At 42.5% G+C, this 14,656-nt stretch overlaps 3 protein-coding genes across 3 annotated transcripts; 1 reads left to right on the top strand and 2 right to left on the bottom strand.

The window, feature by feature from the left end:
• Window positions 1-854: 854 nt before the first annotated feature.
• On the bottom strand, window positions 855-2,703 carry BCIN_09g02060 (hypothetical protein). Its single transcript, XM_024694963.1, has 3 exons — window positions 2,108-2,703; window positions 1,733-1,896; window positions 855-1,678 (listed from the first exon to the last, which is right to left on the bottom strand). Exons 1-2 carry the CDS (start codon window positions 2,638-2,640, stop codon window positions 1,746-1,748), a joined length of 684 nt encoding a protein of 227 aa, XP_024550756.1. The 5' UTR covers window positions 2,641-2,703; the 3' UTR covers window positions 855-1,678; window positions 1,733-1,745.
• A 3,614-nt stretch (window positions 2,704-6,317) lies between these two features.
• Window positions 6,318-9,188, top strand: Bclcc10. The gene is made up of 7 exons (XM_024694962.1): window positions 6,318-6,779; window positions 6,829-6,890; window positions 6,946-7,382; window positions 7,435-7,480; window positions 7,529-8,059; window positions 8,113-8,261; window positions 8,313-9,188. The coding sequence occupies exons 1-7, from the start codon at window positions 6,707-6,709 to the stop codon at window positions 8,827-8,829; spliced, it is 1,815 nt and encodes a 604-aa protein (XP_024550755.1). The 5' UTR covers window positions 6,318-6,706; the 3' UTR covers window positions 8,830-9,188.
• Window positions 9,189-9,294: 106 nt separating this feature from the next.
• Window positions 9,295-13,725, bottom strand: BCIN_09g02040 (hypothetical protein). The gene is made up of 5 exons (XM_024694961.1): window positions 13,288-13,725; window positions 12,665-13,165; window positions 12,201-12,615; window positions 11,737-12,068; window positions 9,295-11,622 (listed from the first exon to the last, which is right to left on the bottom strand). Exons 2-5 carry the CDS (start codon window positions 12,971-12,973, stop codon window positions 9,415-9,417), a joined length of 3,264 nt encoding a protein of 1,087 aa, XP_024550754.1. The 5' UTR covers window positions 12,974-13,165; window positions 13,288-13,725; the 3' UTR covers window positions 9,295-9,414.
• Window positions 13,726-14,656: the final 931 nt, after the last annotated feature.

The raw sequence follows: 14,656 nt of genomic DNA, 5'->3' as shown, positions 1-14,656 counted from the left end.
TGGGGATTGGGGATTGATAAATGGATCATTTTTGAGGTGGGTTGAGGATATGAGTTGAGGGTATAGAATGGAGGTAGAGATGTAGAATTTGAGGATGGGGAGATGTGATGAGGGGATGGGTTGAGGTTGTGGGATGAGGGTATAGATTGTAGGTAAAGGATGAAGGTTATAATACGAAGAGGTAGAGATGCAGAATTTGAGGATGAGGAAATGATGTGATCATGATGTGATTTGAGATATAATGAGTGTAGAATGTATGTGAAATGTAAGCATGTATGTATGTATATAGATCAATTCATTGATATATTGTAGTATATTGTATGCACGATAGGTATGTACCTATGTATGTATGTATGTATGGTATTTAGAGGATATGAAAGTAGATAGATTAGCTATAGTAGGTAGATATGTAAGTAGGTAGGTAGGTAGGTAGGTAGGTAGGTGGTTATTAATAACCATGTATTATATATAAATTGTTTTGTGATATCGTGCTGTGGTGTAATATACTATGTTATGTTATGTTATGTTATGCTATAGTATACGGGCATTGTGCTGGGAAAAGTAGGGATGGGGATGGAGATGTGGATGTGGATAGTGTGATTCGCAATGGTGACTTGAATAAGATGCTGGGACTCTATGGAGTGATTGGTTTGGGGTGTGAAGGGAGGGAGTGATTGTAGAGGGATCTAAGGAATGAAAATTCTGGCTTGTGTGTTTTGCAACGTGATGAGAGAGAGAGGGGGGGGGAGGTTTCAAGATGGGATGGGATGGGATGGGGTGAGATGGGATCCATATATTTGGGTTGTATGTTTTATAATGTTAGCTTTTCTTATAAGATGTGGTACGAGATATGATGTGATATGAGACTTGATTTTGGTGATTTATTTTGCTTGGGTAATAGTAGGTAATCTTACCTTATCGTGCTTGTGTAAAGGGAGGCTATGGTTATGGTACTTGTGTGTAGAGGTGGATGGGTGTTTGTGCATGTGGGGTAAGAGGTTGAGAAATTTTTCTAGGGAGGGAGGGGGCTTGGTGGACAGGGTATTTGGGAGGAGGGAAGGTTGGGAGATGCGTGGGTTTTTGGGGGTATGGGTATTGGTGTTGATATTCATATTGATGTTGATGTTGATAGGGTGGATTTGATACAGTAGGGTAGAATGAGGTAGTGTAGTGAGAGAAGAATAGAGAGGGTGTTGTTGTGATAGCACGAGTTGATGGAGTTTATGGCGGCGCGACGGGATAGGTGGAGAGATTTAACGTGCTGGGAACTGAGGGAAGGAACGGGCTGTAGGTTGAGGATGGAGAGACAATGGGGTAGGATAATATGCGTGGAGTTGAGGAATGGGGAAGTGGGAAGTGTTGAAAGAGGAAGAGAAATATTTTAAAAGATATGTTGTCAGTGGGGTTTGAATAACGCAAGTGCGTGTTGGGATACGCAGTTACAAGGCAGCAGCGAGTATGAGATTCTTTATTACATTGTTTGGCCTCAAAATGCTCATCATTCAAAGTATCAGATATGGCAAGTGCATGAAAGATATTGAGGCAAAAAAGCTTCTATTCTCCAAGAAAGTATACAACCAATTTTAAGAGCCGCTGACATGTCTATCCATGGTACATATACATTCCTCCAACAGGAGTCCAGGAACAAAATTCTTATACGTTTCTCTAAAAAGAAATCCTAGAGTAAAATGTTAGCAAGTCTGCTGCCATCAGATGGGTCACGATGACTTACTTCGCATCTGCCACTAGTCCAAGCAGATAGCTTGCAACTTTGAGACACCAAGGGATTTATAGCCAGCGATTCTTTTCTCTCTTTCTGCTTGTTCTCTGGCTTCTCGTCTGGCTTGCTTCTCACGCAGCTTTGCTTTTCTTTCTTCGACGGTGCACTTGGGTCGTCTATGAAAATGTGATATTAGCAGACATTACACGAGAGTGTTCATTCATTCTGTGTAATGAACTTGTATTTCAAGAGAATGCATGAAATGAATTCAACATTTCAAATCATCTGAATGGTTAAGTTGAATCGAGAGATTCAAGTCCCATCAATGTGGGGCTGCGGTACGAAGTATGGTGAATTCGGATAGGGAGAAAGGGGAAGCGAACTTACAAAATCCCGTGCTCGTTAATACGCATGCCCAAGAGCTGAGCAAATCTTGCGCGTGGATGTTCCTTCACGGCTTTCCTTTCATCTGCCGCTACTCTAGCAAGGAGCTTTTGGATATCATCCGAGGGGTCGTTGCTCTCAGCGTCCTCGTCAACTTGGCTTTCATTATCGGCAACCATTGTTCTTGCTTGTTGATTGGTTGCGAGGGCGGCGGCGGCTTCTTGCGCATCAAACTCTCTGGAATATTCTTCATCGAATCCTTCAGGGAAGCCGTTGTCGTCAACAGTTCCTGCTTCTTCTTGTTGATCGGTTAAGAGGGCAGGGGCAGGGGCGGCGGCGGCTGCGGCTTCTTGCGCATCAAACTCTCTGGAATATTCTTCATCGAATCCTTCAGGGAAGCCGTTATCGTCAACATTTCCTGCTTCTTCTTGTGCTTCGTATGCTTTATTAAAGTCCGCTTCGAAGTCGTTATCTTCGAAGTCGTTGTCTTCGAAGTCAGTACGAACCTGGCTGTTGTTTTCTGGTAGTGTAGACATTGTTGAAATCGGGATAGAAAGGATATCTAGGATAGAAACAATGTCTGGGATGTAAAGATTATCTGAAGAATGGTTTACATTTCAATACTAGGACTCTGAAAGATTTTATATACAAAATCATATTTTTATCTGGACCAGAAGATCAAGCTCAGGACCTATTCTGGATCCTCCAAATGGAAGGAAGCTCATCTTAGTTTCTATCTAGTGCTAAGCCAACGTCCTAGGTCAGATTGTGAGAGCACTTGATAGCTCATATGGAGTCATCAGTTGGGCGCCAGGACTAAATTAGTAATAGAAGAGCTCTCTTGAATTGTGAACGATCTAGGACTAGGAAAAAGTCTAAATCACACAATGACCTAAGTTTGAGGGATAGGACATCAAAATTTGGTAGTAGAAGGTACGTGTGCATTGCAAATCGATTTGTAGAAGATGCAGTGTGTTCTTAGGTAACTTAATTAGACGAAAAATATCCTACAGAAACGACTCTTCAGTATATTGTAACTTCCAAATAGTATATTTGATCAATATCTCCTCATGAATCACGTGTGGAATCTCAAGTTCGATTGAAGTATCAAAAACCGTTGCAGTTTCAAACTTTAATTGGGATTTGCACGCCAGCTATTAAATGCCCTCCATACGCTAGATACCCTCTATATGCTAGATACCCCATATGCTAGAACTAGCTCCAAAGCTAGATTCTCCGACTTTGCACACTAAACCATAATTCATTCGTTACACCCAATCGCATACTTATAAAATTTTTAACCATGGCGGATTATGAGATCAGTACACGTGAATTGAATCATTAGAGGTTGTTTTACTTATTCTAGCCGCAGCAAAGTGTACGATTTGGAACTGTCCTGGAGGGTTCTTGCATTTCGCTTTCGTTTAGCGAAAGGGATACTACAAAGAATTTTCTCGTCCAAAACAAAATAGGAGAGAAAAAAGGTGGAGAGAAAAAGATTTGGCCTGAGTGATAGAAGTATGACATAATTTTTAAACCTGGAATTATAATCATGGTGCGGATAGTCCCCTTTTGAATGACCAGCTACTTTCCGTTTGGAGAGAGCAAATGACCGGCTAGCATTTTTGATATGCATTTCACCAGTGAGAGAAAGTGTTACAGAAAATCCTTCTTGATACAGATCTACTAATCGTCACTTCAAGAAAGGTTATTTCATTAAACTCGGCATATTGTAGAATCTTGGCCAATCTCATGACATAGATATAGCTATAGCGACACTAGATTTTCCTAATTATCAGCCAGACGGCTGTTGAAGAGAGCCGAACATTACTTTATGATATCCTATAAGTTTCTGCAGAATGCATTCCGAAGTATTTCAGTAATTTATTGGGACATGAGTCCAGAGAAATCTCCGAGTATATTCGGATTTCGAAATAGTTTAAGAAGATGAAAGAACTCGCACTACGCCACCCTTAAGCCTCTTAAGCCGTGAGAGGAATCCCTAATCCATCTTCTACGAGCAGAAGACATTGGCAAGATTTCTCAATCTCTCCAGTTTCCCACTTCCAGATCCACGGATATGGATCAATGAGCAATGCTATATCGATTACGTATATCGGGACTCTCTAAAGAACTTCAGGGGCGGCGTTTGTTTCCTTTCTTCTTGTCGTGCCGTCTGTGGCTGCAACGCCCCCTCCACTTCTTAGCCGCTTTTTGGTATGCCATGTTTTCAATAGACTTCCAGAAGGACAGTAAAATTCTAGAAGGAAACTGAAACATCGATTTGAAAATTGCCTTCTCGGTGATGTCCAATTTCCTAAGATTTTGCATCTTGCGTTTTGATCCATACTGCACGAAGCCGGAGCTCTTCACACGATATTTGAGATTTAGATATTGTTCTGGTAGCTAAAAAAGGGAAACGACAAATCAGGGGGATTGCGTATCTTCCATTTTTTATTCTGGCAATAGCTGTTCGGATTTTTATACAATGATATGAAGCAATTTTTTGTAGTAGGCCATATTGGATGGGGATCACGCCCTGCTCAGAATTCGAATGTCACGTTCGTTTGTCTTCAACCATCCACAATTTCTTGGATTCAGAAATTTTCTTGCCATCAAGCAAGGGAATCCGCGTTTCGAATTTATATTGCACACCACAAAACAAGATGTGTATTGTCATTTTATCTTTTTCTGTGTGGTAGACCGTCGCTAAGTTCGCCGATGTAGCTACTATCCATAAGATTCGCCCTTTCCAGACCTTCATCCCAAACTTAAAGACCAAGGTGGAAACTATTTTTATCTTCCATTCCAGGAGCGAAGTTCTCACACGGGGCTGGAGAGAATGATAGGCTGTGTATTAAAAATATTGAAAGTCAGCTGGGTTTCTATGACGTTTGCAGTTGTGGCCCGCCTCCAAGATCTAGTGTAAGATCTTACGACTCAGACTTAGGAATGGTATGATATATTATTGGAAGGGTGGTAAGAATGAGTTATTGATAATTTTGGGAAATCAGCTTGGAGCATACGACAACTTAGAAATATGGCTTTGCAGCATCGGGAGGAAAAGTTCGCGATTGCGGATGAGTCAATTTCTATTATTGGTTGAGATGAAACATTAGCCTCAACTATTAGCTTGAACTAAGCCTCCTTCCCCGGATATCCGTGCGACGTCTGCCACACTGCCAGACGGTCATGTGATCATCGTAAGTGCTTGGAATCCTAGATAGCCATGGGGGTGGTTTTCGCATTTTGAAAGTGGAATGTTGGAAGTAATCTGTGGGTTTGAAGTATATTGTATATCCGGACTGTTGGTAATACCTGGTCCTGTTGAAAAATGATCTACGCAAGGATGACGAGAGGCTTTGCATATACGGAGACGGTCTAGCAGCCGAAATATCACAACCTCATAGAATATGGGTTTTCCGCTTACCCCCCACATCCAGAGAGACGTTGTGTGTGAATACATTATCATGCCAATGGGACACCAGAAGGATACGAACATCAAATCAGCTGATAGTGACCAGCTGTACGCCAATGATTTCCTGCAATGAGGCATTTGAGGTTATACAAACTCTACACATTTTGAACCCCTACCCCGCCGACGTGAGACAACACAGCGGGAAAAGCATGTGTAAACATGCAGGCAACTCCCAGAAGAAAATCCCATGCGGACGATACCCAATCGCCCAGACAACCTTTAATAGAGGTGCAATCTCAACAATTTTGGACCTCGCATAGTTGCGATGGTAACAAATTCAAGTCTAGAAATATTCTTAAAGCCCGAAGCCAAGATTACGGGATGTAACGCCATTTCTGCAGGACTAATTATCTCCCACCATCAAATTTGAGGATTGTTTTGTGTGTTCTTTCGATCATTCAGCTACGCACCGAGTTGAAACATTCATTGGGTCGTTTGATTCCCGAAAACGCAAACGAACTCAATTTGCTGCCGCCACCACCAATTGCATGACAATATTCTCGTCATCAGGGACTTCAATATTCCAAGATATTGGTATAGGATTGGCAGAGAGATAGTTTCAAAGTTACGATTGGAAATGTTTCACAAAGGCGGCTGTGAAACTCACGAAATGTGCCAACGAAAAGCAGCAATATAATGGAATTAGAAATGCCGCGACTTTGTCAAGACCCGGTCAGCCATGCATGATCTACAGCATGGCTGCAATGGCGTTCCGGCTTTTACTTTCTTCACCCAGGTTACCATGTAATATCTGAGAATAGCATATTTATTCTCAACTACATTGGTTTGCTCAACGCAATCTTGTGAGTATTGTTTACTATTGTTTGAGTTCAAACTAGCGAAGCAGAGACACATATCTACGGTACATCGAACACGAAGCCATAGCAATAGCCAAGTTATCCATTCTTAGTTTTATTTGAAATTATTTCCTTCATGACCCTCCAACGGGGTCAGACCTAACGCCGAGCTGAATTCTCAACCTCCAATTTCTTATAATATCTATGAGGCTTTGAGACTACAGTTCTCTTATAAATTCTCCCTCCCTCTTCATTAACTGTCTTCGTTGGATAGCCACAGATCAATAGTCACACAGCATTTGTTTATCACCTTTGTTATACTCCAAAATGGCATGGATGAAGGGACTACTTACTAGAGCGGCTTCGTTGCATGCTTCGTTATCTCAATATTCTACTAATGGTCAGTGATATATGGCTACTAGAATTGAACTTGCTGACTTTTCTTGTAGGGCTATCTACATATGGGTGTTTAAACGCCTCCACACTTCCTCCATTTCTAGACGATGGTGGTGTATGTTCACTTGGCGTCAAGCACATAAGTTAATTTCTAGCTAACACACACAAAGTCATATTACGGACACCCTTGGGGAAATGCCAAGCCAGGACCACACCTCCCACCCAACACTGGAAAGACCCGGTACTATGATCTCACAGTATCCAGATCTACCAAAGCACCAGATGGATATCAGAAGAGTGTTATTCTCATAAATGATCAATTTCCCGGACCGCTTATCGAAGCAAATTGGGGAGACACGATAAGCGTCAGAGTCACTAATAACATTACTGATAATGGAGACGAAGGGCTGAGTCTTCATTGGCATGGTCAACCGCAGAAGCTGAGTCCTTGGGCGGATGGTGTACCCTCCGTTTCTCAATGCCCAATTGCCCCTGGAAGTAGTTTCACATATGAGTTTCGAGCGGAGTCTTTTGGATCCAGCTGGTATCATTCCCATTTCAGTGCTCAGTACAATGATGGCCTTTATGGGCCATTGGTTATTTATGGGTAAGAGAACTCTCATCAACAATCTTATTAGTCACTTACTAATGTCCCAAAGCCCCAATCATGTAGATTATGATATCGATCTTGGTCCCGTCATGCTGGTTTGTTATTCTGCCTCTCACTATTGTTTTCATACTAATATTTTGCAGTCTGACTATCTTCATCAATCATATCGGAGCATGATTGAAGGAATTGCAACAAAAGTTCCGAATGGTCCTTTATTCCCACATGTTGACAATAATCTAATCAACGGGAAAGGGTCCTTAAATTGCAACTCTACTTTGGGTGGAACTTGTACACCGGACGCGGGGCTCTCCAAATTTAAGTTTACCAAAGGAAAGACGCACCGCCTCCGACTCATCAACACCGGCAGCGCAGGCACCCAAAAATTCTCAATTGATGGACACCAACTTCAGGTTACAACAGTCGATTATGTTCCAATCGTTCCTTATACGACCAATGTAGTAACTCTTGCAATTGGGCAAAGAGCAGATGTTATAGTTCAAGCAACAGGTGAATCAACTGATGCTGTCTGGATGCGATCTGACTTAGATGTTCCATGTATGCTCCTAACTTGCACGAACCCTCATGGTTTAGCAGCAATTTATTATGAAAACGCAAATACAACACTTGCGCCGACAACAACAGGTGTGTCATGGGACAGTAATGATTGTGCCAATGTCAGACTTCTCACCCGAATTCTCATGACTGAATATACTGACGAAAATAATAGGATCCGTTATATTTAACGATTCCCTACACTGAAATAAGCCCACCCGAGAGCCCGTCCATTACGCAGGACATGGAAATTAATGTTAGCGTGAACGGATCTGGCAGTGCCCTTTTCACTGTGAATAATTCGACCTTCCGGGCTGACTACAAGTAAGCCTCATATCGTAATACACTCCTTCACACAATGACTAACCAACCTAGCTCTCCTCTCCTCCTCCTTGCCAGCCAAGGAACTCCCGTCTCAACTCTTCCTCATGATTGGAATATCTACAACTTTTCCAGTAACCCTTCCATCCGCATACACGTTACGAATATCTGGGATACCCCTCATCCTATGCATCTACACGGGCACGATTTCTTCGTCCTAGCCGAAGGAAGAGGAACTTGGGACGGTACCATCACAAACCCATCTAATCCCGTTCGTCGCGACACAGCACTTATGAGACCCGGCACGCCATCCGATCCCAGTTTCCTAATAATAGAATTCTTTGCGGATAACCCTGGAGTTTGGCCTTTCCATTGTCATACAAGCTCGCATGTGAGTGCAGGACTTTTGGTTAATATTTTCGAGAGACCGGATTTAGTGGCCGAGGGTAGAGATCAGAGAGGTATGATTCCACAGGTGGTTAGAGAAACTTGCGATGCTTGGAATGCGTACACTGGTGCTGGAGGTGAAGTAGACGAGATCGATTCGGGATTGCGTCGTCGAAGACATTAAGACGGTAGATAATGGGAGCTTGCATTTTTCTTTTCCAATAATGGCGTGCCACCAAATGTGGTTTATTTTGTTTTTCTTCGATTCTTAAATGAGGGCGCTTTCATGAAATAGTCTTACCGGTTGCAATTCAGGAGTATAATGGGTAAAGATAGCTCATTTGAATTTTTTTTTTGTATCGTAATTAGAAACATGGCATATGGGAAGACCACCACTTACTGTCACTAAAATGTCAATATTGTCTCAGCTTGGTGGATGAAATTAGTACGTGTTGTGAAATCCTAGAACTGCAGATATAATGCGTTCAATAATCTTGATCGTGGACCAACAAGAGAATTCTGAATACTTATTTATTTTGGACACTAATACGTGGAGTTTGAGGGTTAACCTCACTTCGATATCGAACCCGTTCAAACAGCTGTTCAACCAATTTAGTTCCTGAGTGAATTATACAGATGATATGTTCACTGCATTCCGCCTGGTGTATAGCAATTCCTTTTTTTATTGATCGATTTATTCGGTCATTTTATCAATAAGAAAATACAAATGTTGAATGTCTAAACATCTTATGAGAGAAGTTTCCTCGTTCTATTCTCCATGCTCGTTGCGAATGTATCCCCATTGCCTCATCCAGTTGTTTACACAATCTTCATCGATCATATCCATACCCTTCAAGGTTGGGCTTCCCTCGACAGCCTTCTCCGTATCAAGCCAGACTTGTGTCCTGCCTTTCTTTTCTTTCTCGACCAAATCCTTATAAAATCCAAGTATTTTTACTGCTGGGTTATCATTTATACTCATATCCTGTGTGCTCGCTGCACTATCACATAGACGCTGTACCCATTCTTCGAAGGGAATAGTAGGAAGGTCAAGAATAGATTGTAGTCGAGGAAGAATAGCATCTGAATATGTTGTTCGCTTTGGGTTCACGAGGTGGTAGAATCTGGGTGACACAGAAGACGAGTTAATTGCCGAATCCAAGCTCAGGGTATCATGGTTAGAAGATGTTGCAAGTTCGTAAACGACTTTCCCAAGTATATCAACGGGGATCCAGTCAACAGCTTCCAGTGGCCCTAACGATGAAGGTAGAACTTTCAAATACGTTGAAGACTTCAAAATCAAGGGAAACCATTCTTGTTCGTTCCACTTTCCTTTGCTGCTTTTCGGACCGGCAATTTGACCCACTCGATAGATCGAAGCAGGAATATTGGCAACCTTGCATGCAGTAGTAAACAGCCGTTCGGCAATAAATTTTGATTGGCCATAACCTAAGCCTTGTGGAAGCGACCAATTCTCGTAAGGAATCTCAGGGACACGGAGCTTCGTCATTATTAGCTCCGCTTCCAACTGCGATGGCGTGGAAGAGCCAGAAGAGCTGGGCGTGTTCGATCCAATCACATCCCAGTTGCCAACAGTGCTAATACTAGAGATGAAGTGAATAGAAGCACCGAATCTTGAATGAGCAGAGAAGTCAATAAGCTGACGAACACGATGAAGATGTGTTGCACCCATTTGGCTGAGAGACATGTTGAAGTCAACATGCCAAGCATTGTGAATTATGTGCGTTACTTTATTGAGCAGCTCCTTATACTGGACAAGCTCAATACCTAGCCATGGTTCCGTAGTATCAGCTGCCATGCCCAGAAATCGGACGCGGCTAAAGTTTATCGGAAGGCCCTTAGACGAGTTAGAGTTAAGCTGACGCTTCTCGGAACCTTCGCCTCTATTAAGGCAATAAACCTTGCACGACTTGTCCTGTTGAAGTATATTGCTTAGAATATATGAACCCAATGATCCAGTAGACCCGGTCAATAAGAATACTTTAGGCCCAGTGACTGGTGTCGATGGTCTAGCAATAATAGGTAGATCAAAGGTGAACCGATCGTACTCTGCTTGCATTTCATCAAAATCATTTTCGTCTTTGACAGTACTTGATAGAGCGTATGATAGTTTCTCTAGACTTGGATATGCGTATATCATTGACGTGGGCATTGAATTTCGTGGAGGGTTTTGTGATTGGAATGCCAAATTCACCGCCCTCGCTATAGATATCACGCCCAGCGAGTCTAGCCCCTGCTCAAAGAAGTTATCAGAGGGAGATAAGTTCTCGAGTCCTTGTATACCCGAGATAGCTTGGATGATGATATCTTGTTCGGCACAGCTCGCCCCCTTATTCGCAGAATTGTTCCCGTTTGTATTTTCGTTTTTCGTTCCATGTCCATCGGTTTTTGTGTCATAAAGACTATTAAGCTCTGTCTCATATAGTTTTTCAGCTTGCTTTCGTTGTATGGTACCTTTCCCAGCTCTGGGAAATGGTTTGTCGGGTCTAGTGAAGGCGACGAGGTCCTTGCTCATTATTCGCGCATGTGCGGGGCAACTAATGTTTGCAGCCTTTATTGCTGGCCATAATTCATCTAACAGGTCATCCTTGGAGCTCTCGGGGTTGGTTGGTTCAATCAGTAAGGACGACTGAAATTTCTTCGTACCATGGACTATGGCTGACTTGACTCCAGGATGAGAGTTCAAAACATTTTCCATGCTAGTTGGATTGAACTTCTCTCCTGTAGAATAGACGATAATATCATCAGAACGACCTTCATGTCGCCAGAGGTTATTTTTGCTAGGGTGTCTCGAGAATAAATCCCGCGATTTGTATTCTGAGAGATCTGGAAACGTATAGAAAATACCCTGGTAAGCTTCTATAGATGGATCACGCACGATCACAAGCTCATAGAGTTCACCCGAGTGATGTTTCATTACAGCACCAAATGATGTAGAAAAGTCAAAGTAATCCCACTAGTTCATGACAGAGTCAGCAGCCACGCAAGAAACCCCCCCCCCAAAAAAACAGGAGGAGCCCAGAAAATCCCAGAAAATCCCAGAAAATAAGTTTGGGTGTGGAATGCTTACATTTTCTTTTGGGGGTAAAGCCGCTTGAATGTGTCCTGTCTCTGTTGATCCAAACCCCGCAAAGAGCCGTGTGTGTGAATTGATGATATCTCCAGGGCCATTAGGCAATGGGCCACCTCCAGTCATGATATATTTGACAGGACGAAGGTTCTTCAAATACTCAGCGGTCTTCGATATTTCCACCAACACGGCAGGAGGGAGATCCGAGACCTGCACTTTACCGTGTATATGAACCTCATTTGCTATCTCTGCAGTCAATGGTATAGGCGGTGGAAGCACCGCTATCTGCTTGAAGTATAGAGCAGTCATAATTCTGCAGACGCCCGCGGCATCTGTTTATGACAATGTGTGAGCAATGTCTTCTTTGAATCTCCTTAAAATTGGAAAGCACTTTACAAATATGAAATATAGATCTGGGGTCTTGTCTAGAGGTGAGCCTGAGCAACAAGGGGTCAAGTACGTACGAAATAGTGGAAATGCGAAAAAGCACCGTAAACCTCGGAAATAATCAGATGTTGTAGCAGTACCATAAAGAAAAGTAGCCATTTGAGAGGCATCTAGACCTGTAATAACACCTTGTGGCATAACGATAGTCTTAGGTGTTCCTGTAGTTCCAGATGTATGCATTGCAACGAGCGGTTGAAATCTTGCCTCTTCATATGTTGCGGTATACTTATAGTGAGGCACATCAAACCCAGGATGAAAGAAATAATTCAGGGTGGGAACAGCTATGGTTTGAAGGTCAACTTTCGTTTGAATGTCATTAACAATCTTCTGAGATATCGAGGAATCCTTTGCAAATAGGAAATTCTTGCATCTGTAATCTTGTAATAGTTTGGTATGTGCTTCTAGGCTATTCCGTGGCGATGGCACAAAAAGCTATCAAAAGTAAGTCAGTACGTAACGAGGTGTGAAGAGGGGGACAGACCTTGTGTCCAGTTTTGATCGCCGCTATCATGAGGAGTATATACCGCAGATCATGGGGACCGATATAGGCAATGCAGTCAAAATTTTCGCCAATGCCAGCGTGCTTTTCAACCCAGTTTGACGCGACATCTATGGCTTTGTCTAATTGACTGAATGTGATGTCCTCGAATCCATCATGTGGTTCGGAAGTCAAGGGCCTAGAAATGCATACTCGATGAGGCTCATCGATTGCAGTTTGATGTATATAATGAGCAATTAATCGCTTTCCACAATCCCGAGGCAGTTCTGGAATTGCCATGTCTATTGCCATGTCTATTTCAGGCAGGAGAAGATGGTCAAAATGCAATTTGGTAAAGATGCTTGGAGAAAGTTAAAACTCGTGTAGATAGCAAGTTCGGTCTGAATTAGTCCACACATATATAAAGTTTAAGAGTTTTCCGAAGTGGTGGGCTTCCAAGCGCTTATTATTGTAATTGGCGTTCTCGATCCAAGTGATCTCTCCCTTCAGCAATTAGTGTAATGACCGTACAATTTCCACAAAAGTATCCTAGAGTGTGAGTTCAAGAGCTAAGTGTAGAGAAAAGGAAGTTCAAAGGCTGGGAAGTTATATTGGGTAATTCGTACATGAGTGATAGATTGCTTCAACAACTTGAAAGGCCAGCAAATAGCAATTGTCCGAGGGCTGATAGCGACTGAGAATTGATATCATCAAACAGTCTCTCATGTCACCTCCCAAAGGTGATTTAGACATATTCGGACATTGCTGCATAGGTGCGATTTCATGGGTGTGGAAGAATATTGCAAAGTTGCATCAGCTTGCATGATTAGTGAGGCGATAATCGAGTAACACAGCAGACGTGTTCCTGCATCAAAAGTCTAGATAATCTATGGACATCAATCTCAAACTTCAGGCAATATTGAATTAGGAAGTTTTAGATGTAGCCACATTCGAGATTTCATCGAGAATGACACTGCAAATGTAATCGTTGATGTTTTCCGGAATTCTGACGAATGAAGGAAGAGGATCGACTTCAGATATCCCTGCTTGCAAAATAGAGGACCAATTTTCAGGGATAAGTTATGGCCTTGTAGGGCTAGCTGCACCGACTGGAGAGCGGCGATCTACACGGGAACCTTCTTGAGTCTAACAGAGGAAAAGAATGAAACGCATCTCGTATAAAAATGAGACGGGAACTAAGATATAAGTAACCAGACAGAAGAAGACATTTGTTCCGGGGCAATTCATGATGTTCGCTTGAAACATGCTGGCAACGCGATAGCATAAAGAAATCTAGCATAAAGGAATCTTGGACGACGCGAATTCCCCGAAAGACGCGCATTAGGATAAAATAAATCTTCATATGGCGACGAGATAATTCGAAAGGAGTACCGGCGATACAAAATTCTCATAGGGAGTAAGAAATCTTGAAATAATAATCGAGAGTTCTGATCGATCTCGTGAACGACCTCTTGCATTATCCAAGTTTGCAAGACAACTGAGCATTATTGGGTGGCTCTTTGAAGCGGCTTGATTAGAATGGCGTGTAAGAATCGGTGGATTAGCTGTTATGCTATTCGAGAGGCGAAACTCGATGTGTTCGATATGCTCGAGAGAGGTAAACCTCACATGTGAAGAGAGCGGGTGGCGCTAAAGTTCACCGCCTTGTGGCGGTAAATTCAACCTATTCATCGATCCATATTGATGCAAGTTACCAAATGCTTGTAGATAATAGAAGTGGGATTCATTTGATAAAAATCTGAAATTCTCCCGGTTTCTTGGTATCCAACATGTAGATCTCAGGACATAGAAACAGTCTTCACCAGCCATACAAGCTGAAGTTGACTGGTAGCGATGCATCCGTTAATGGCGCCCGATTGAATAGTGTCGTTGAGCCATCTAACATATGACCGATGCATTGCGTGTAATATTATGCTTGAAAAGAGAGAACACACGCAAGATAATCGGTGAGAACGCAAATGTCAGCACTAAGTC

Source organism: Botrytis cinerea, chromosome 9, assembly GCF_000143535.2.
Source record: "Botrytis cinerea B05.10 chromosome 9, complete sequence".
Lineage (NCBI taxonomy): Eukaryota > Fungi > Ascomycota > Leotiomycetes > Helotiales > Sclerotiniaceae > Botrytis > Botrytis cinerea.
Note: the sequence above shows the minus strand (reverse complement) of the source record. Positions and strands in the feature narration are given on the sequence as shown.